At 53.8% G+C, this 19,857-nt stretch overlaps 2 protein-coding genes across 20 annotated transcripts in view; one reads left to right on the top strand and one right to left on the bottom strand.

Moving 5' to 3' along the window:
* The window catches only part of ARHGAP23 (Rho GTPase activating protein 23), a 331,343-nt gene that overhangs the window by 211,009 nt on the left and 100,477 nt on the right, over positions 1-19,857 (bottom strand). The window lies entirely within an intron of this gene.
* The window catches only part of SRCIN1 (SRC kinase signaling inhibitor 1), a 73,473-nt gene that overhangs the window by 47,252 nt on the left and 6,364 nt on the right, over positions 1-19,857 (top strand). For 9 of the 17 annotated variants that reach the window (XM_084751073.1, XM_084751083.1, XM_084751081.1 and 6 more), the window contains 9 exons: positions 115-290; positions 7,100-7,230; positions 7,339-7,486; positions 7,807-8,053; positions 8,730-8,964; positions 10,952-11,106; positions 11,533-11,685; positions 12,335-12,457; positions 14,742-16,021. In XM_084751073.1, coding sequence (XP_084607199.1) covers positions 115-290; positions 7,100-7,230; positions 7,339-7,486; positions 7,807-8,053; positions 8,730-8,964; positions 10,952-11,106; positions 11,533-11,685; positions 12,335-12,457; positions 14,742-15,644 — 2,271 coding nt within the window. In that variant the 3' untranslated portion in view covers positions 15,645-16,021. Of the gene's footprint in view, positions 1-114; positions 291-7,099; positions 7,231-7,338; positions 7,487-7,806; positions 8,054-8,729; positions 8,965-10,951; positions 11,107-11,532; positions 11,686-12,334; positions 12,458-13,626; positions 13,767-14,741; positions 16,022-16,062; positions 16,204-19,857 lie in introns of those variants that run through there. The other 8 variants (XM_084751075.1, XM_084751079.1, XM_084751077.1 and 5 more) reach the window with 5 other exon arrangements.

Genomic DNA, 19,857 nt, shown 5'->3' with positions numbered 1-19,857 from the left:
CAACACAGTCTTCTGTGGAGTTTTGCTTGCGCAGGGCTGCCCTCTGCCCACCCTTCCCCAGCAATATGCGTCCTCCTCCCACCCGGTCCACGCATGCATCCTTGCGTCCCGCAGCTCCAGAACCAGGAGTCGGTGCGCGCGCTGCTGAAGCGCACCGAGGCGGAGCTGAGCATGCGCGTGTCGGAGGCGGCGCGGCGGCAGGAGGACCCGCTGCAGCGGCAGCGCACCCTGGTGGAGGAGGAGCGGTTGCGCTACCTCAACGACGAGGAGCTCATTACTCAGCAGCTCAAGTGAGACTGGGTCCCCGTGAGTGGGCAGGATTGGAGAGGGGGGAGGACGGGAGCCATAGAAGAGGGACGACGCACGATGACACGGCGTGGCTGGGGTGACCCAATCCGATTTACATGAGCGCACAGCTCCTTACTTCGGAATAACAGATGATGTTGGCTGGTTCGGAAGTCTGATTTCACCCTCCACTGTGGCCTGATTTTCTCTATGACCCACAAACCTTTGGCCATCTGGCATAATTCCTGATTTCTTTGTTTTCTGGCTTGGTGCCTGTCTCTGCCATGGTATCGCTTCCTGTGGCCTGCAGCTAACTCTCATAAAGCCAGCTGTCGGTTTCCCTTCTCCCCGCTGCTTGCTTGCTTTCTGACCTAAGACCTAGGCAACTTCATCCTTGCCTTGAGTGGTTGCTGACCTCCTTGCCATCCTGATCCCTGAGACCAGGCGTCAAGGAAAGCCCCCACCCCTCACCCCCCAGTACAGTGAAGCTGAGCTCTCAGCAGTCTTGGAGGAAGAGGAGGACCAGAGAACAACCCAACCCTGCTTAGACACAGAAGGGTTAACAGAAGACAGTCTGATCCAGATTTAGCAAATGGCTGTCTGGCCACAATTCCATTGTCTGGCACCTGTGAAGAGGGATGCTGCTGTTTTTCCTTGTCCATTCAGGAAGCAGCGCCCACCAGGCAACCACAGCCTTTTCTCCTGAGTTACTTGGGCTGAGGCAAAGGCCTCTCTTCTACTTGTGGTCCTTTCTAGTGACACAGGGGCTACAGGGCAGTAGGGGATCCAGAGACAGATCTGGTGCTTCAGATTTTTCTTTTTCAGTTCTTTTGGAAGCAGCTGAAGGCTTGGGTTGTACCAATGGGCTTGAGACCAGGGGAGACATGAAAGTTATTGGACAGTGCTACCCTACTTAAGTCATATTTGGAGCCACACCAGGGCTTCCATGAGGGGGGGGGCGGGGTCCACAGCTCAGCCTAGGGGCCCATGTAAACCTGGTGTGCCTTTTGACAACACTTAAGGCAAGGAGTCCTGTGACACCATGCAACTGAGATGCAGTAAGGGGCCGGGCTCACATGGAAACGAGCCAGCAGCAGCAACTACAGGCCTCCACGGTGTCGTCCGGTGTGATAACTTAGTGACAGGCACAGCCCCATCTCTAAGCCGACCAGCTGGCCCCCATCGAGGGATTCTGTTTCCCCCACGTCCCTGACTTTTCCTTGTCTCTTTCCGTTTTGCATAGAGGAGCCGGGCTGGGGATTTTCAAAAGGAGTTAGACTGAGACATTAAAGGGAAAAATGAAGGGCGCCATCAAAGCACTGAGGCAAAGGGATGAAAGGACCGAGTTGTGCTCTGGTCTTCATGAGTGTCTGGATCCTGGCTTCCGGGGGGGCCTCAGTTCCCCGTTAACACAGAATCCCCACCCCCTTATTCCTTATCACACGTATCTCACTATAGAGAACCCAGGAACTGCTGGTGGGATTCTCCAGCCTGGTGTTTGTCTCTTTTGAGTGAGGCAGGGGACTGGGTCCTATGATGGTTCTGGTCTAGGCTTCAAGACCATCCCCAGCCTCCTACCCTAGCTCTCTCCCCCTCCTCACCCCCCCCCCCCCATGTTCATTTTCCTTTGTTCCTTCCTCTTTTCTGGCTCCCTGCTGGCAGTTGAGGCTGGGTTTTGGTTTCATTCTTGCTGGGCTTACTCACCTGACTGTCTGGCCAAAGCCTTGGGCTCTCTCTGGATGTTGTTCCCTGGCTGAGCCTGTTGGCTCCTGGAATCTGCTGACCCAGAGCCTAGCTGTGGGAAAGGGCTGGTTTTCCCCCCAGTGGTGGGGTGAGGGCTTGGTGAGACGGCAGGTAGATATGACAGCATTCCGTTTGGAAGTGAGACAGAACAGAGCCAATGGCTGAAGTCCTACCTGAGTAGACACTGCCACGCCACAGAATAGGTGTATGACCTTGAACTACTTTATCTCGGAGCCTCTGCCAGCTCCCTTTGGAAGACCACACCTTATTTATTTATTTACTTAAGGCAGATGCTACAACAAAAAGCCCAAAGGTTAAGAACACTGTTTTTCCAAAGGTCCTGAGTTCAATTCCCAGCAACCACATGGTGGCTCAAAATCATCTATAATGAGATCTGGTGCCCTCTTCTGGTTTGCAGTCACACATGTGGGCAGAATACTATATACATAATAAATAACTCATTTTTTAAAAAAGCAGCTAGGAGTGGTGGCACATGCCTTTAATTCCAGCACTCGAGAGGCAGAGGCAGGTGGATCTCTGTGAGTTCAAGGCCATCCTGGTCTACAAAGGGAGTACAGGACATCTAGGGCTGTTACACAGAAAAACCCTGTCTTGGACCCTCCCCCCAAAAAAAGCTCCCAAGTCATTTAATGGTTCTAAGGTAAAAGACATTAAGTTAGTGTAAGCCTGTACTCCTAGCACTCAGGAGGAAGAGGCAGAAGATAACTCCTCCTCAGCTGCATATACATATACATATACATACATACATACATACATACATACATGTATAACTTCAGCCAGCCTGGGATATGTTGAGATCCTAACTCCAAAAAAAATTTTTTTTTAATTAAAGGGGTTAGAGAGACAATGACACTTATTGCTCTTGTAGTAAAAAAGACTCAGATTTAGTCCCCAGCACCCATGTGGTTGGCTCATCGCCATCTCTAGTTCCAGAGGTCTATGTGTGCTTTTGGCCTCTGCAGGCACCAGGCCCACACACAATATGCATAAACCACACACACCTAAAGTTCAGCAAACATATCATCCTTAAAAAAAAAAAAAAGAAAGAAAAGAAAAAGATACATCTCTCTTTCTAACAGTGTAGTCCCACATGCAGTCCGTCAGTGATCCAGACTGACAGAGGTTCTGTCCTGTTCAACATGTACCTCCCGTAGTCACCCGGAAGACCACGGTCTTCATTATCAACCAGAAAGGGAAAGTGTGTAGAGGGAGCTTGCATGGGAGGTTATTATGGGCTAGAGCTACACATGTGCCCTTTCCATCCCCATGTCACTGGGTAGGCCTCAGCTGAATGCCCACTTTTTTTTTCCTCCCCCAGAGACAGGGTTTCTCTGTGTGCCCTTGGCTGTCCTGGAACACACTTTATAGACCTGGCTGGCCTCTGCTTCTCAAGTGCTGGGGTTAAAAGGCATGCACCAGCACCGTCCAGGTCCAGCTCCAAGGTCCACTTCTAATTGCAAGAAAAGCTGAGAAATGTAGTTTAGTCTTTGAGCCACTGTTTGTCTTTGTGTTAGCTGGAAGCAAGGTTCCCACCTCCCGGACTTGTTTTAATGTTTAAAAATAAGGAACTGACTGTACAGGGCTGACGTGTGTGTATATATATATATATACCTACATGAGAGCGAGAGACAGTACTGACTCAGGTTCAGCACCGAGATGACCTACCTGCCTGTAGCAATTCTGTCTCTCACTCCTTCATCCTACAATTTAAAAATACTTCATTTTTTTTGCAAAAAAAATATTTTCTAAAATGATGTATCGTATTGGTATTGGTTTCCATGTGTGGGTTGTGTGTGTGTGTGTGTGTGTGTGTGTGTGTGTGTGTGTGTGTGTGTGTCCTCGTTCCCACGGAGGCTAGAGGTATCAAGTTCCGCTGATGTGGGTGGGTGCTGGGAATCCAGCTCAGGTCCTCTGCAAGAGCACTGTGTACTCAAAACTGCAGAGCCGCCTCGCTAGCCCCAGTTCCACAGAGATGAACCTCACATCTGCTCTGCACCAGAGTCAGAGCTGGGAGATGTTATTCTTGACAGCTTTAGGCCAGTGGCACAGAGAGTTCACAAGCCAGCCCAGGAGAGCCTCGGGGGTTTAGGAGGCAGGAGAGACCCCCAACTCTGAGTGGGGAGAGTGAGAGAGGTTTTTGTTTTTTAATACCCAAGCTGAGATTAGCATGGAAATTAGTGTGTGTGTACAGGTAAATGGAATCGTCTTAGGCCAAGAGTATGTTTTATTGATTTATTTATTTATTATGTATACAGTGTTTTGTTTGCATGTGCACCTGCACACCAGAAAAGGGCATCAGATCACATTATAGATGGTTGTGAGCCACCATGTGGTTGCTGGGGATCGCACTCGGGACCTTTGGAAGAGCAGCCGGTGCTCTTAACCTCTGAGCCATCTCTCCAGCCCCTAAAAAGTAGTATGCTATTCTAAAGGGCCAGAGAGGGCAACACCCATAAAGACATCAGGGAAGTTCTGAATGATCTAAGAAACAACAGGGAGGGAAAGTAGTGACACAGCTAGAGAGGGGCAAGAGCGGTCGCCAGGGACCATTGGCTCCTTTAGTCTTCATAGTAGCCACACAGGAGGTACTCCTAACATACCTATTGCCTGCCTTTCTTTCTTTCTTTCTTTCTTTGAGACAGGGTTTCTCTGTGTAGCCTTGGCTGTCCTGGAGTGGCTTAAACCAGGCTGGCCTCGAACTCACAGAGATCCTCTTGCCTCTGCCTCCCAAGTACTGGGATTAAAGGAGTGCACCACTATCACCACTGGGCACCTATTTCATTTCTTAAAAAAAAAAATGTGCCAGGCGGTGGTAGCACACGCCTTTATTCCCAGCACTCGGGAGGCAGAGGCAGGCAGATCGCTGTGAGTTCGAGGTCAATCTAGTCTACAAAGCCAGTCCAGGATAGTCAAGGCTAACACAGAGAAACCTTGTCTTGAAGAAAAAAAAATGTTCTAGCTGGGTATGGCGGTACGTTCCATTCAGGTGGATTGCATGAGTCTACATAGTGAGTTCCAAACCAGCTAGCTTTTGCCTTTTGATACCCTGATAAAAATGCCACATTTACTTAGTGTGTGTATGTATGCACTACGGTGTGTGTTTTCGCTACAGTGCGTGCTTCCAGTCAGTTCCTTTCTTCTACCATACGGGCCCTAGGGATCGAAGTCAGGTCTTCAGACTTGGCAGCAAGTGTGCTTCTTTGCTGAGCCAGCTCACCAGCTCCAGAGCACTCATGTTTGAGTGAGACGATTGAGGCCCAGAGACATTAGGTGATTGTGCAGAGAAGGAATGGCTCTCACTGACTGTAAAGCTAAGTTTGGAGGTTAGCCTCAGGATGATGGGTCCCCCTAGGGCTTCATTTTCATTATATAAATTATATTAAATAACATACATATATGCATATATAATGTGTATGCTTGTGTGCTATAACACAGGCACAATGGCTAAGTGCACACATGGCTGTGAGTGCACGCATCTGTGAATACATGCATTTCTGTGAGTGCACATGTATCTGTAAGTACACATGACATGTCGTGAGTGCCCGTGTGTCTGTGAGTGCACACGTGGATGTGAGAGATTGGTGTCATCTGTCTTTCTTTATTAACTTCACACTTTTTAAAAAAGATCTATGTATTTTACTTTATGTATAATAGGTTTGCCTGCATCATGCACATGCCTTGGGCAGGGAGGTCAGAAAAGAGCATTGGATTCTCTGAAACTGGAGTTAGGATTGTGAACCATCGTGTGGGTGCTGGGAACCGAACCCAGGTCCTCTGCAAGAGCAACAGGTGCTCTTAACTGCTGAGCCATCTCTGCAACCCCTCTACCCTAATTTTGGAGGCAGGGTCTCTCTCTGACCCTGGAACTGGCCAGTGAGCTCCCAGGGTTGATCTGGTTCTGCCCCCTCCTCACCCAAGGCTGGGGTTAAAGTTGTGCACCATTGTGCTCAGCTTTTGCATGGGGCCTGGGGATCTGAACTCACGTCCTCAAGCTTGCGCAGTGAGCACTTTTACCCACAGAGCCATCTCCTTGGCCTGTCTCCCATGCACACAGAGTTTAGCACAAAGGATGGTGAGTTGGTTTGCTTTTGGGTTTTTTTTGTTGTTGTTGTTGTTTGTTTGTTTGTTTTGAGACAGAGTCTTGCTGTAGCCCAGGCTGTCCTTAAACTTGTGATCCTGTTCCCCAGCCTCCTGAGAGCTGAGCTTACAGGTTTGTGCTACTATACTCTGCCCTTGATTTACATTTTAGGAAGAGGTGGGGTTTTAAATGTTTACAAGGAGCCAGATGAACTCTTGAGGCGGTTTCAGCCTCAAGGTGGCAGGGTCCTTTGACAAAAGGTGGCGGGCATGGCTGTGCCCTCAGACGTGTACAGCTGCCTCTAGGCTTCTGTAAGGCTCTGTGTGGCTACCAGGTTGTCCACTGCCTCTGGGGAATTGTCAAGAGTCTGAGGGTACACGCTGAGGAAGAGAGGAGCGCTGGTGTTACTTGGAACTTGTGGGGAGGATTGTGTGCTTTTTTTTTTTTTAAGGTTTATTTATTTATTATGTATACAGTGTTCTGCCTGTATGTATACCTACAGGCCAGAAGAGGGCACCAGATTTCATTATAGATGGTTGTGAGCCATTATGTGGTTGCTGGGAATTGAACTCATGACCTTTGGAAGAGCAGCTAGTGCCCTTAACCTCTGAGCCATCTCTCCAGCCCAACTGCGTACTTTCAAAGCACTATACGAAAGCCTGCTCTTTGAGATCTAGCATTTCCAGTTTTGCTTGGGCATGTAGCCTGGTGGAAGTTGTGTTTTGCTTTTGTTTCTAATGTTTCATTTTGTTTGAGTCAGAGTCTTAACTATGTATCCCAGGCTGGCCTCAAACTTGCAACCATCCTCCTGGCTCCCCCATCCAAGTGCTAGGATTACAGGAGTAAGCCTTGATACCCGGCTATGGCTTTTAATTTTTATCTGATTGGTGGCATGATTTCTTTCCAGCTGCTCAATTTCAGGGGGCTAGGCTGGGGCCAGAGGGGCTGAGAAGGGTCTCTCTGTGCCTGCAGTGACCTGGAGAAGTCAGTGGAGAAGATCCAGAGGGACGTGGCCCATAACCACCGGCTGGTGCCGGGGCCTGAGTTGGAGGAGAAGGCGCTGGTGCTGAAGCAGCTTGGGGAGACGCTGACAGAGCTCAAGGGTGAGCCTGCCTTGACCAGGGTGACCCTGGTGGGATCCCCGCCCTGCTCCCCTGCGGTGCGCCTGTGGCCCACCCAGCCACCTTACTCCTCCCCGCCCGCCCTCTCAGCTCACTTCCCAGGCCTGCAGAGTAAGATGCGGGTGGTGCTACGCGTAGAGGTGGAGGCGGTAAAGTTCTTGAAGGAGGAGCCACAGCGCCTCGACGGACTTCTCAAGCGCTGCCGGGCGGTCACTGACACGCTGGCCCAGATCCGCAGGTGATTCCCCGCCTCCGTCTTTATTTTCCTATGGGCGCTACTCACTATGGGCCCAGACTCATATGAACCCCTGATCCGGTCTCCTGACCCCTCACTCTGCCAGCTGGATCTGCTCTTCAATTCTGACCCCCGTGACCCCTACATGCCAAAGCCCTGGCTTTCCCTCGAATGCCTCCCTAGGCTCTCCCATCTCCCATCTCTCTCTGCAGGGTCCCAGAACCCCACCCCCACATCCCCCCCACCCCGCCTCACAGCTGCAAGTTGCCCTCTCGGTAGCTACCATCTCTCATTAAGCTACTCCTCGCTCTCCCCAACCCTAGGCAAGTGGATGAGGGTGTCTGGCCGCCCCCCAACAATCTCCTGAACCAGTCCCCCAAGAAGGTGGCAGCCGAAACAGACTTCAGCAAGGCCTTGGATTTTGAAATACCACCCCCGAGTCCTCCGCTGAATCTCCACGAGCTGAGTGGGCCTGCCGAAGGAGCCCCTCTCACCCCGAAGAGCGGCAACCCCACCAAAGGCCTGGATGCTCCCAGCAAGAGAAGTGTGGACAAAGCTGTGTCTGTTGAGGTGATGGGCCAGGGCGGGGCAGGAGCTAGGCGCACAGTTCTTGTTGTCACCTGGAATGTCAGGTCCTGAAGGAGCCCGGGAGGCCTTTAGGAGGAGGATCAGAAGTCTGAAAAGCATACTGGTGACATTTACCCTACTCCACAGAAAGTATACTATAAAGCTATACTAATTAAATAATTAAATAATCTGGTGCTTGCATAAACCCAGGCTGGGTGGCCAATGAAACAGAATAGACTTTCTGGAAATAAGCCTAATAATGTTGTAATTGATGAAAGTGGCCTCCCTAAGCTACGGGGTCAGTGTGTAGCGCCCAGAAGATGGGGCTGAATCCCTGGAAAGTTCTTTTCTTGTTCTTTTTTTTTTTTTAAAGATTTATTTATTATTTATACAGTATTCTGCCCCACACGTGGGCCTGCCCACCACAAGAAGGCACCGGATCTCATTACAGGTGGTTGTGAGCCACCATGTGGTTGCTGGGAATTGAACTCGGGACCTTCGGAAGAACAGATGGTGCTCTTAACCTCTGAGCCATCTCTCCAGCCCATCATTTCTTGTTCTTAGCACATGTGGCTGGGGAAGGGGCTGATCCCGGGAGCTCAGGGGCTCACGAGCAGGAGTCCTGACATCAGCTCTGCTTCCTCCCCGCCCCCTCCCCCCCCCTTGCCCCCACCAAAAGGCTGCAGAGAGAGACTGGGAAGAGAAGAGGGCAGCCCTAACCCAGTACAGCGCCAAGGACATCAACCGGCTGCTAGAAGAGACTCAGGCTGAACTGCTCAAGGCCATTCCGGACCTGGACTGTGCCAGCAAGACCCACCCAGGCCCCACTCCCACCCCAGACCACAAGGCCCCCAAGGCACCCCATGGGCAGAAGGCAGCACCCCGGACAGAGCCCAGTGGGAGAAGAGGCTCAGGTAGGGTGATATAAGGCTCTTGAGTTGGCGCACCCCATCCTCAGAGCTTGGCTTACGGGGGGGGGGGCGGGGGAAGCCCTGGGGAGAGGGCGTCACGGTAGCCAGGGTGCCAGGGAATGTGGCAACAAGCCGTTAGCAGTTACGGAAGGGACGGGGTACCAAACGACAGGGTAAGCTGGAGTCCGTCCAGTTTTTCTTCCTGCTACTGTTAGGAGGTTAGCAGGGGGCCACGAGTATATCCGGGCAGAGTGGTCCTTGCCCACCCTGCCTGAGGGAGCGGGAGACAGGCTGCTCTGAGAGAAGCACAGTGCTGACCAGTATGACAGGGCCCCGATCTCCTGAGGCTGCAGGGTGCTGGAAACAAGATCTGAATGAGAGGTACGAGATGTCCTGTGGTCACTGGTTCCCTGTCCTGTGGTCACTGGCTCGTGTATTCCTTCCAGCAACCCTAACTGTGAGAGGTGCTCCAGGGAGCTCAGGATTTTTACTTTTATTTTTACGTGTGTGCATGTTTTGCCTGCATACATGTTTCGTGCACCACATGTTGTGCCTGATGGAAGGCCTGAGCGGGCCTGAGAGTGTTGGGTATCTTAGAACTGGTGCTACAGATGGCTGTGAGCTGCCCCACGGGTACTAGGAATCAAACTCTGGGTCTGGGAGAGCAGCCAGTGCTCTTAATTGCTGAGCCATCTCTCCAGCCCCAGAATTTTTTCTTTTTTATTGAAAAGACTTTTAAATATCTTAGTGTGTGTGTGTGTATGTGTGTGTGTGTGTGTGTGTAAGTGTGTACATGTCAGAGGACAATTTGTGGGTATTAATTTTTTCCTCCTGCTATGGGGACCAAATTCAGGGCATCAGGTTGTAGAGCAGGCCCCTTTAGCCTCCGAGCCTTCTCTGCTTAGAATTTAATGGCGGGAAGAGGCCCTTACACTTGCCGGGCACTCACTACGTCACGCCTTCCTGGTGTCGGTCCTAGTGACTTTGCAGCAGTTGAGGAACGCAGACACAGTCATCACCCTTTACAGAGAGGACAGGCTCCAGATGGTTGTGTAATCTGTCCCAGGCCACATGTAATGTTGTCCCTAGTACAAAGGGGCATCTCCTTTGCTGGCCTGGAGCTGTACAGTCCTAGAAAGGAGGAGGGTGCTTTCTACTGGAGCCTTAGAAATGAGCAGGGCGCAGTGGCCATGCACACCTATAATTCCAACACTCGGGAGGCAAAGGCAGGCGGATCTCTGTGAGTTCGAGGCCAGCCTGGTCTACAAGGAGAGTTCAGGGCAGCCACGGCTACACAGAGAAACCCTGTCTCAAAAAAAAAAAAAAAAGAAAGAAAGAAAAAAAGAAAAAAGGAAAAAAAAAAAAAAAAGAAAGATATGTGCAGGTTTTCCCCAGCCAGTGAGTGCACCTCCCAGAGGCCAGACTGGTAAGTGCAGGAGAGGTGTGGCTTGGCTGGAAGCAGGGTCCAGGACGGCCTTTACGCAGAGCAAGGCTGAGAGGTGGTGAAAGGTGCTGGACTAGGAGCTTAGACTATTTGGCTTGGTGGAAAGCCACAAGAGAATCAAAGGCAGGGGTGTTATGGTTTGAGTGACCTTTCAGTGGGTTGCCATGGAAACCAGGCTGGAGGAAGGCGGGGCTGTGAGCTAGACCTAGCTCCACAGAGAAAGGATGTCGCTCTCTCAGTCTGGCGGGGCTGAGGAGCAGCTGCGGCCATGGGAGAGATCAGAGTGGCACAGGCTCAGGCTTGCATGTGGGCATGTCCAGGCTGGGTCAGCAGCTCCAGACACAGGGCCTGCCAGGTGCTGCAGTGTTCCCGCCGCCTCACCGACAGCACTGCGCAGCTGCGTGCCGCTGGAGGAAGGCGTGGGAGAAACGAAAAGAGAGGGGCCTTTCTCTCACCTGAGATGTCCTCTTGGTCATTCCTGGAGGAATGAGCCCTTGTGGACACTATGGTGGTGGGGCCCTGACCCCAGGTCCCCACTACTTACAGATGAGCTCACAGTGCCCCGATACCGCACGGAGAAGCCCTCCAAGTCACCCCCGCCGCCCCCTCCCCGCCGGAGTTTCCCTTCCTCCCACGGCTTGACCACCACTCGCACTGGAGAGGTGGTGGTCACCAGCAAGAAAGACTCAGCCTTCATCAAGGTACACTCTCTGTTTGGCGGACTTGGAGGGAAAGCTTAAGAGATCCTCTGAGCTGGGGGGTGGTGGCGCACACCTCTAATCCCAGCACTCAGGAGGCAGAGGCAGGTGGATCTCTGTGAGTTCGGGGCCAGCCTGGTCTACAAAGAGAGTTCTAGGAAAGCTAAGGCTACACAGAGAAACCCTGTCTCGAAAAACTAAAAAAGAAAGAAAGAAAACAAAACCCCAAAAATACCTGTGAGAGTATGGGAGTTAGCCAGTACAACCCAGCTTGACTTGTAGCTTGGAATCTAGGGCTGTGTGTTTTTCTAATCCCATGGCAGGCCCTGGCAGGCTTGGGGGGGGTGGGTCTTCCTGGCGGGGGTGTTGGGGGGGGTCAGTTGCTAGAGGAGGGAAGGACCTAGGCTTGATAGACGCCCCGCTTTACAGAAGGCTGAGTCCGAGGAGCTGGAGGTCCAGAAGCCGCAGGTGAAGCTGCGCCGGGCTGTGTCTGAGGTGGTCCGCCCTGCTTCCACGCCGCCCATCATAGCCTCCGCCATCAAGGATGAAGACGACGAGGAGCGCATCATTGCTGAGCTGGAGGTGGGTCAGGCACGACGGAAAAAGGCCCCAGCCAGGCCAGGTTGCCTGTTAAGCCTTCCTCAGGGCTGGACAGCAGGCCCCGGGCAGGCAGAGAAGCGCTAGCCCCAGGGCCCGTCCTTCTTAGCTTCCATTTCCTCTCCACCGTGAAATAGAAGGAAACGGTCTAAAGTTCTCCTGGTAGGTTTGAGTTTTCATTGTAGTCTCGCAGACCCCGACCCACAAGGGGCCCCCAAACCCACTCTACTCTGAAAGCCCCCAGACCCTACCCATTCTGAACTTACTGACACTCTACTACCCAAGCAACCCTGAGGACAGCTCGTGTCCCCAAAACCCTCAGGCCGCAGTACTCCAAGGCCAGAATACTGAAGACCCCATGCCAAAGGGCCCAGACCCTCAAATTACTACAGGCCGCAGCGTATAGGACTCCCAGAAATCTTTGCCCTATGCCAGAGTCCCTGGATATCGGGGCCCAGTGGAGGAGAGACTCAAGGTCCAGCGGGGTCACTGACCATGGTGAGGTGCCACGGGGTGAGACTGGGGCCCATGCCATCCTGGACCCACTCTGTTGTAGGCGTCTAGGTCCTCAGCCAGCACCTTGGTCCTCACTGGAGCCTGTCCTCCAAACCTACCCCTGCCTTCTGCTCCTCAGGTGTTTGAAAGAAGTTCAGTATCCTCCCTCCCCCCCACGCCCCGCCGCCAGCTGATCCCTACCTTGCTGTCCCCCCAGGACATGGGGTGCCCTGGGGGCTCAGTTCTGGGCTCCCCACGGAAGGTAACGGGCCTCCCCACACCTCTCACGTGTTCTCTGCCTATTCCTCCACAGCTTCCTTTCCCACACCTCTCCTCACGCTAACCCGCTAACATGCCACCCGTGCCAGCCCCTCTGCCACTGCCTCAGCTTCACGCCCGTGGACTCACTCTCCTGCACACGCCAAGGGCAGCAGCGCACGACTGCACAACTTGTCCCCTTGTTCCCGAGGTTTCCGGGGCTGGGGTTGGTGATGGTGTCTTCTTTGGAGACTACAGCCTGGGTGTCTGGTGTGACCCATGAAGTTCTCTGCCAGGCCTGGTTCTGTCTGGCTCTTGGATGGTTCCTTCCCACTGCCAGCCTGAGTTTAGGCTGGGTCCAAAGCCTGTGAGTTGGCTTGGGTCAAGATTGGAATTTGGATCTTGTTCAGGAATTGACCTAGGGTCCAACTCAATCTGACTTTGTCCGGAGAGCTTACCTGGTCCCCTCCCTTATACCCTGCTCTGCTGCTCATGCCAAGGAAGGGTGCTGCTTCTCTCACTGGAATCTATGCCTTGCACGGGGCGGGGGGGTGGGGTGGGGCGGGACAGACCAGGGAGATGGCTTCCCTTAGCCTCTCCCTGCCCCATGGCGGTGGCCGTTCTTGCTACCTTGGTCAGGGAGCTTGAACTGAGAGAAGCTCATGGCCTCCTTTGGCTGCTGGTGTTATCTTTCAGCGTTTGGGAAGTTCGTCTCTCTAACTTTAGGCCTTGCTACTGTCCTGCTGCCCTTATTTCCTGTCGGGAATGTGGGGGGTAGTGGGAATATGGGGTGGGGGTGGGGGGGCCTGCTGTCTGCACTGCAGGAGACTGTGAGGAGGAGGGCGGAGAAAGGTGTGGGGGGTCGGGCCTGGGGGGGGTGTCTTTCCATCTGTCGATCCAGGTTGGGCTAAGAGGCTCTTTGTCCTCAACTTGTGCACACACACACACACCCCTTCCCTTCCCTTCCCTTCCCTTGTGTGGTTTTCCCACCGTGGGGTCCAGGATGGCAGCCCACCTGCATTGTGGCCTGGCTTGAGGCCTGGTGGTCTTTGGTTTCCTGGCAGGGGAGCAGACAGGTGTCAGAAGGTGGACAGTGCTGTCTGCAGCCCCAAGGAGTCCCCAGGGGTTGAGCAGTGTGAAAGGGGGCAACTTCCTGACTGACTTTGTCCTCAGCACCCCAGCTCTGCTCCTTTCTGGTTCTGGGGCTGAGTCATGAGGGCACCCAGCAGGCAAGGCCCCTTCCCTGGCTAACCCTCTGCATCCCGAGGCGCTGTCAGGCAGAGGAGCCTTCCCTGTGTGCACCCTGCTTCCAGGTAAGCATCGGCAAGGTTGGATGGGTTTGCCTTGGGAGGTCTAGGAGGGGGGGGGGTCTCTTAGCTTGTTTAGTGAAAGGAGCACTGGACTTGAACCCAGGCTATCTGGGTTCAAATCCTGCCTCTACCACTAACTAGCTGAGAATTGGACAGGGTATGGTATGAGTCATGTAGTAACCCCTCACCTGGGAAGCAAGCGGGGGAGGACACGGAGAGTGACAGTCATTTCCTGGGTTGCAGAAAGCGTTGAAGATGAAGACATAAGCCATCGCGTCTGACATGGGCTGGTGCTCAGAGTTAGGGCAGAGTTCGCTCGGGTTCACAGGGTCCTTGAGGCCTCTGGGCCTAGTCCAGAACTAGAAGCCAAGGTGCTCACACAGAAAGGGGTGTCTAGCTGGAGCACTGCCCAGTGTGTGAGGCCAAGGCCAAGCTCTGCCCTTTTATAGCTGAGTTAGTTCACTGGGGAAGGGCTCACAGGGGTGAGACCAGGAGCCAAAGATGAAGAAGGTGGCCCCATCCATGAGGGAGAGCCCGGCGTCTGCTCTCTGCTCACACAGCTGGTCTCAATTATTCAGTTCCGTTCAGCCAGTAGCTTGTATTTGCCCAAATGACACCAGGCACTCACTAGAGAGACCTTATGGACGCCCCTGATTTGCTGCGCACCCCATATTACTGATCTATAGTGCATGGGATGCAACCTAAGACTTGCCCCCGAGTTTAACCTGGGTGAGGGGAAAGGAACTCCCATGCTTCGGCATCTGGCGTCCTTACCAGGAAGCAGGTGGCCTCAGGTTACCTGGACTCTAGGCTCATCTTTGCCTCCAGTTTATTGGGTGACATCGTCAGGGCTTTCCCTGACTCAGTTTCCCCAGCTGGGAGAGGAAGAGAGTGGGGCTCATCTATCTCTTAGCCCCATCCCAGCTCAGGATTCCTTCTGCAGGGATGACATGCTTCCTCGTTTTCTGTTCCCCGCAGGCTGCCTCAGGCTCCAGTGTCTTCTGTGTCCCTCAGATCACCTTGACAGAGTGCGCTTCCAGCTCTTCCCCCCTGCCAGAGACTGGCTTAGAAGGACTGGGTCCTAGGACAGTCCCCATACCAAGACCCCGGACGCTGGCTGGCAGTGGGAGGGCTTGGAATGGCCCACAGGCCTTACCGGGACTAGCGGCTGAGGTGCTCTGGCCCAGGAGCTCAAACCCACACAGTGCAGAAGCCAGCGTTCTCTGTCCTCGGGGACCATCCCCAGATGAGACTCAGAAGCCTTTAACTGCTGAGAGCTACTCAGAGAAGACCCCTCAGAACTCTGAACGTGACACTGAAGCTGGCAGTAGGGGACAGCGGGCCGTCAGCCCAGGAAGCACAGGACAGGATGCTACCCCGCTGCGTATGGACAGCCTGGAGGAGACACTCCAGGAGCTGGAAGCCACCCTGATCGAGATGGGCGCCAAAGCAGCTATGAAGTGTCTGGGCAGCCCCCAACCCTTACCCCCTCACCCCCAGGTGGCTGCCTCCCCCCTCATCTCCCCTGCTCCCTTCCTGCTCCGGTCTCTGGGTTTGCAGAGTGGAGGGGGCGGGGCCGCCCCACCCACTTCCCTCACTGTCTTTGTTTCAGCCTACCGTGTTCTGAGAGCCTGTTTCCAGGCCAAGGCCTATGGGCAGAGCCAGGGGCGGCCGGGAAGCTGGCCCACCCCAGGACTCAGCTCTGCTAGGACATGGCCCAGGTGGGCTCTGTGCCAGTGCGCTCTCTGTAAACCAGAGAATAAAATTTCTCTTCTTCTCCATCCCTTTCTCCCCTTCCTGTCTCTGGCTCTTTCTGTCACTGTCATTTCTCTGCTCGCGTCTCTGGGTCCCCAGAGTCTCTCTGGGAAGGAGGTTACATGAGGGGGGGGGGTGACTAAGGGAGCCAGATGTATTCATCTCTGGGGGGAAATTTCTCCTCTTGCCTCCCACTATGGGGGTGATGTGGATCTGGGGATGCATTCTTATTAGAGACCCGTCCTCCTAATTCCAATTCTGTCTCCTGGGCCAGGATGGTGTCCTTTATTGGGGTTGACTGCTCCTGGGGCCTCCAAGGGAAGGTACCAGCTGTCCCTGGGCCCACAAATGAGCTCTTACTCAGGACAGCCTGGTCATCTCCTGCTAGGGAGGCCTTCAACCTGGCCTCAGAGGGGACTTAAGTCTTAGATGGTTCTGTGGAGTCAAGGAAGGGTCTCTAAGGCCTCCCTGAGGAGGTCCTAACTCTAGAGACAACCCCCCCCAACAGAACTGTCCCACCCCAGCCCTATCTCTTTTTCCACAGAGTGGTGGTGGCACCGTGCCACCCATGAAGGCGGTGACCCCAGGAAGGCTGAAGGCGGCCCAGGGCCCAGCAGGCAGCCCCGACAAAGGCAAACACAGCAGGCAAAGGGCGGAATACATGAGGATCCAAGCCCAGCAGCAGGTGAGGGTGGGAATACGGGACCCCCAGGGTTACCAGATGATCACACACCGAGCTTCTGCTAAGTGCCACTTTCCAGCGATGGGTCTGGTTCCTGGGAGTCCCTCCCTGTCATGACACCCTCTGTCTCCTTCCCTGTGGGCCCAAAGCTTTGGATCTGGTTTAGACATGAGTGCCTGAATTCACTCACAGCCAGTCTCCTGCTCAAAGACAGAGGAGCCTCATTCCCTGCCCGTACAGGGCTTGCCCTATGCCTTGCACTTTCTGCCCTGGTGGTTGGGCCAGTTCTAAAGCCTGTACCACAGCCTTCTCACCTCCTGCCTGTCTCTCCTCTGCACAGACCCCACCTGCTCTGCATCTTTCTGCCCGCCCTCGCCCTCGGTTCAGGGAGAAGCTGGGTTTTTTGTTTGGTTTGGTTTGGTTTCTGGTTTTTTTTTTTTTTTTGGACTCACTTTTCAGCCACAGGTTGAGGAGCTCACATCCTGTAATGCCGATGAGGTGTGTTCAGAATCCTGCAGATGCAACAACCCATTTTGGTTCCGTTTGTAGGTTTGGAGTTGACAGCCTTTACCCGTGGCACTTAGGACCCTGGAGCCTGCTCCTGAGGTCTGCCTGGTCAGAGAGTACAGGAGGGCCCTGGATGTAGCTATTGAGAGCCCTTCAGTGCACTTGCACAGTTCAAAACCTCTCCTGAGTAGCTCCTATGTGCCAGGCCTGTTGCGGGGGGGGGGTGGGGGGGTGGGGATGGGGGGAGGGAGGAGCCCCTTGTTCTGTCCTGATAGAAACCCTTAGCTCAGAAGTAGATGGTTAGGGATGGCCAAGGCTGCCTATGAGGCTCAGCTCATAGCTGGAGAGAGACTTCCCAGGCCTGCACAGCAAATGACATTAGCGCTAAGATTGGGGACCTATCTTTTTTCTGTTTCGTTTTGTTTGTTTTTCGATACAGTGTTTCTCTGTGAGCCCTGACTGTTCTGGAACTCCCTCTGTAGACCAGGCTGGCCTCGAACTCACAGAGATCCACCTACCTCTGCCTCCTGAGTGCTGGGATTAAAGGCGTGCGCCACCATCACCCGGCCCTGGACCTAGCCATCTCCAAACCCCCTTCCATGATAGGTCCCAGACAGCCCTGGGCAACAAGACCTTGTCTGCCTGCTGGCTCCTAGGAAGACAAGCAGTCATTCTTCCCACCTTTCCTCCACTAGCCCCCTCCCCCACTTTCTTATGGTCCCCAGTCCCACCCAGTGACACCTATCCCCCAGTTCTTTTCTGCTGCCATGGTGGGAGAAGAGTGCCTTTGGTCTTGTCTGGAATACTAGGGTCCCCTCATTTCATGTCCAGAAAAACAGCGGGTAGCTATGGGGATATTTCCTTGCGCCAGGCACATAACGGTGTCTGTTTCCACGGCAGTCTGAGGCGGGACCTTACACTAGTTGGACAGGTGAAGAGACTGAGACTGGGGATGGGCCACGTGACAGGCCTCTACCATGCACGTGCCTGCTTCAGCCCAGTCAGTACCCCACCCCCAACCCATAACCCCCTACCCCCCCACCCCACCCCCACCCCCACTCCCACTGGAGTACACGTCACCACCTCTATCCATTAGCTTCCTCGAAGCCCAAGCCCTGCTACCTGCTCCATACACTATGGGCCTGAGCCTGCTTCTCAGCTTTCCTACCTCCCCGCAGGGAGTGGCAAGGCCTCCGAGGGGCATGCTAGCTCTTTCGTCTCTCCCTCTCCTTATTGCTGGGTAATGTGGCTATTTAGACATCCCCCATATCTATGCCACGGTATAGCTCCTCCCTGGCTTGGCACATCCCCCAACCCTAGCCCTCTGGTTCCCTTCCGAACCTCGAAAGCTTGTATGAAGGTTGGAGCTGCCCAGTGCGTCTACTTGTACGCCCTCGGTCTAAGAATGTTTTTGTTTGTTTCTTTGTTTGTTTTTGGTTTGGTTTGGTTTGGTTTTTTTTGAGACAGAGTCTCTCTGTGTAGCCTTGGATGTCCTAGACTCGCTTTGTAGACCAGGCTGGCCTCGAACTCACAGCGATCCGCCTGCCTCTGCCTCCCGAGTGCTGGGATTAAAGGCGTGCGCCACCACTGCCCAGCCAAGAGTGGTCTGTGCAGGAAAATCTACTGGAGAAGGTTGTCCTCCCACCACAGGCCCTTGGATGCTGAGGTGGATGGAATTCAAGGTTCCGCAGCCTTGGGAGGGATGCACATGGAGGGAGGGAGGGAGGAGATGCCCACCTAGCCAGCCCAGCAAAGCAACACTGACAGTCAACGGGTGTCAGATGTCACAGCCAGATCACACCTGGCTCCTTTCTGTTCCTACTGTCCCCTGCCTGGCTTGGCAGCTGGGTTGGGCTCCTCACCTCCACCCCCTCCCCCCTCTGTCAGTGTCTCCAGCTCTTCCCTAGTCTCTACCTGATGGCATCTCCCCCTTCCCGGCTCCCCCAGTTGTTGTCCCCTCAGGAAGCACCACCCAGCCCCCAAAGCCCACAGCTCCTGCATTCTGCTGGGCCCTTCCTGAACCTCCCCATCCAAGGATTGGCCACTTTCCAACCAATGCTGCCCTTTTGCCAGCCGTTGCTGTCACTCGTGCTGTGGCAGGGTCTGTCTGCTTTCTGACAAAGCAAGACATGTTTCTTAGGAAAAATTTTAAATAAAGGAAACGAGCCGGGCGTGGTGGCGGTTCACGCCTTTAATCCCAGCACTCGGGAGGCAGAGGCAGGCAGATCGCTGTGAGTTCGAGGCCAGCCTGGTCTACAAAGTGAGTCCAGGACAGCCAGGGCTACACAGAGAGACTCTGTCTCGAAAAAAACAAACAAACAAAAAGAAAAAAGAAAAAAAAAAAGAAAAACGAGAAAAAGAAAAGAAAAGAAAACTACATAGGAGCAGGTTTGGCTCAGCTGAGGATTGCTCGCCTAGTAGGGAGGAGGCCCCAGGTTTGATGCTCTGGCACTGTAGAAAACAAAACAAAACAAATGCGGTGTCGCCGCCGAAATGTGTGGTCTCCTAAGGCCATCTGTGACTGTTGTCACCTCTTTCTAGGAGACTTGTGAGGGCTTTGTAAAATGTGTATTTGATGACAGCTCTCACACACACACACAGCAGTTTAAAATCTGTGCCCGCAACCCTGAGCCTGAATCTCTTCACTGCTGCCCTTGGGCCCTTCACCAGCTGCCCAGTCCACACAGCTGGTCCTGCTCTGCTCCAGTGTGCACAGATGCTTCGGCCACCTGTATCAGTCACTAAGGCAAGGCCTCACTCGGTTGTCCGGTAGGACCTCGGTATGGATTCTGCCTCAGCATCCCCAGTAGGTGGGATGACACGCCTGTGCCACTAGGCCTGACCTCGGAGCTCTCTTTGAGATGAAAAGAACGGGGAACGGTAGGGACCTGGGACGCAAGTGTAGGAAGAAAGTTCCAATCGGAGTGTGCATCACAGCGGACATGACAGTGGCACAGAGGTGACAGGAAGAGCCCTTGAGGGCTGTTCCCAGGAATAGATGCTGAGACCAGGGGCTAGTTGTAGCTGGAGCTGTGAGCACCCTAGGGAGAAGAGCAAGGTGCAAACAGCAGAGCACTGTTCTTCTTAGTCCCCTGGGTGGCACCAGAAAGGGCCTGGCTAAGGCAGGCGACTGTGCCTAAGGCTCCAGCT

Source organism: Acomys minous, assembly GCF_964271855.1.
Source record: "Acomys minous genome assembly, chromosome: 12".
NCBI classification, from domain to species: domain Eukaryota; kingdom Metazoa; phylum Chordata; class Mammalia; order Rodentia; family Muridae; genus Acomys; species Acomys minous.
Note: the sequence above shows the minus strand (reverse complement) of the source record. Positions and strands in the feature narration are given on the sequence as shown.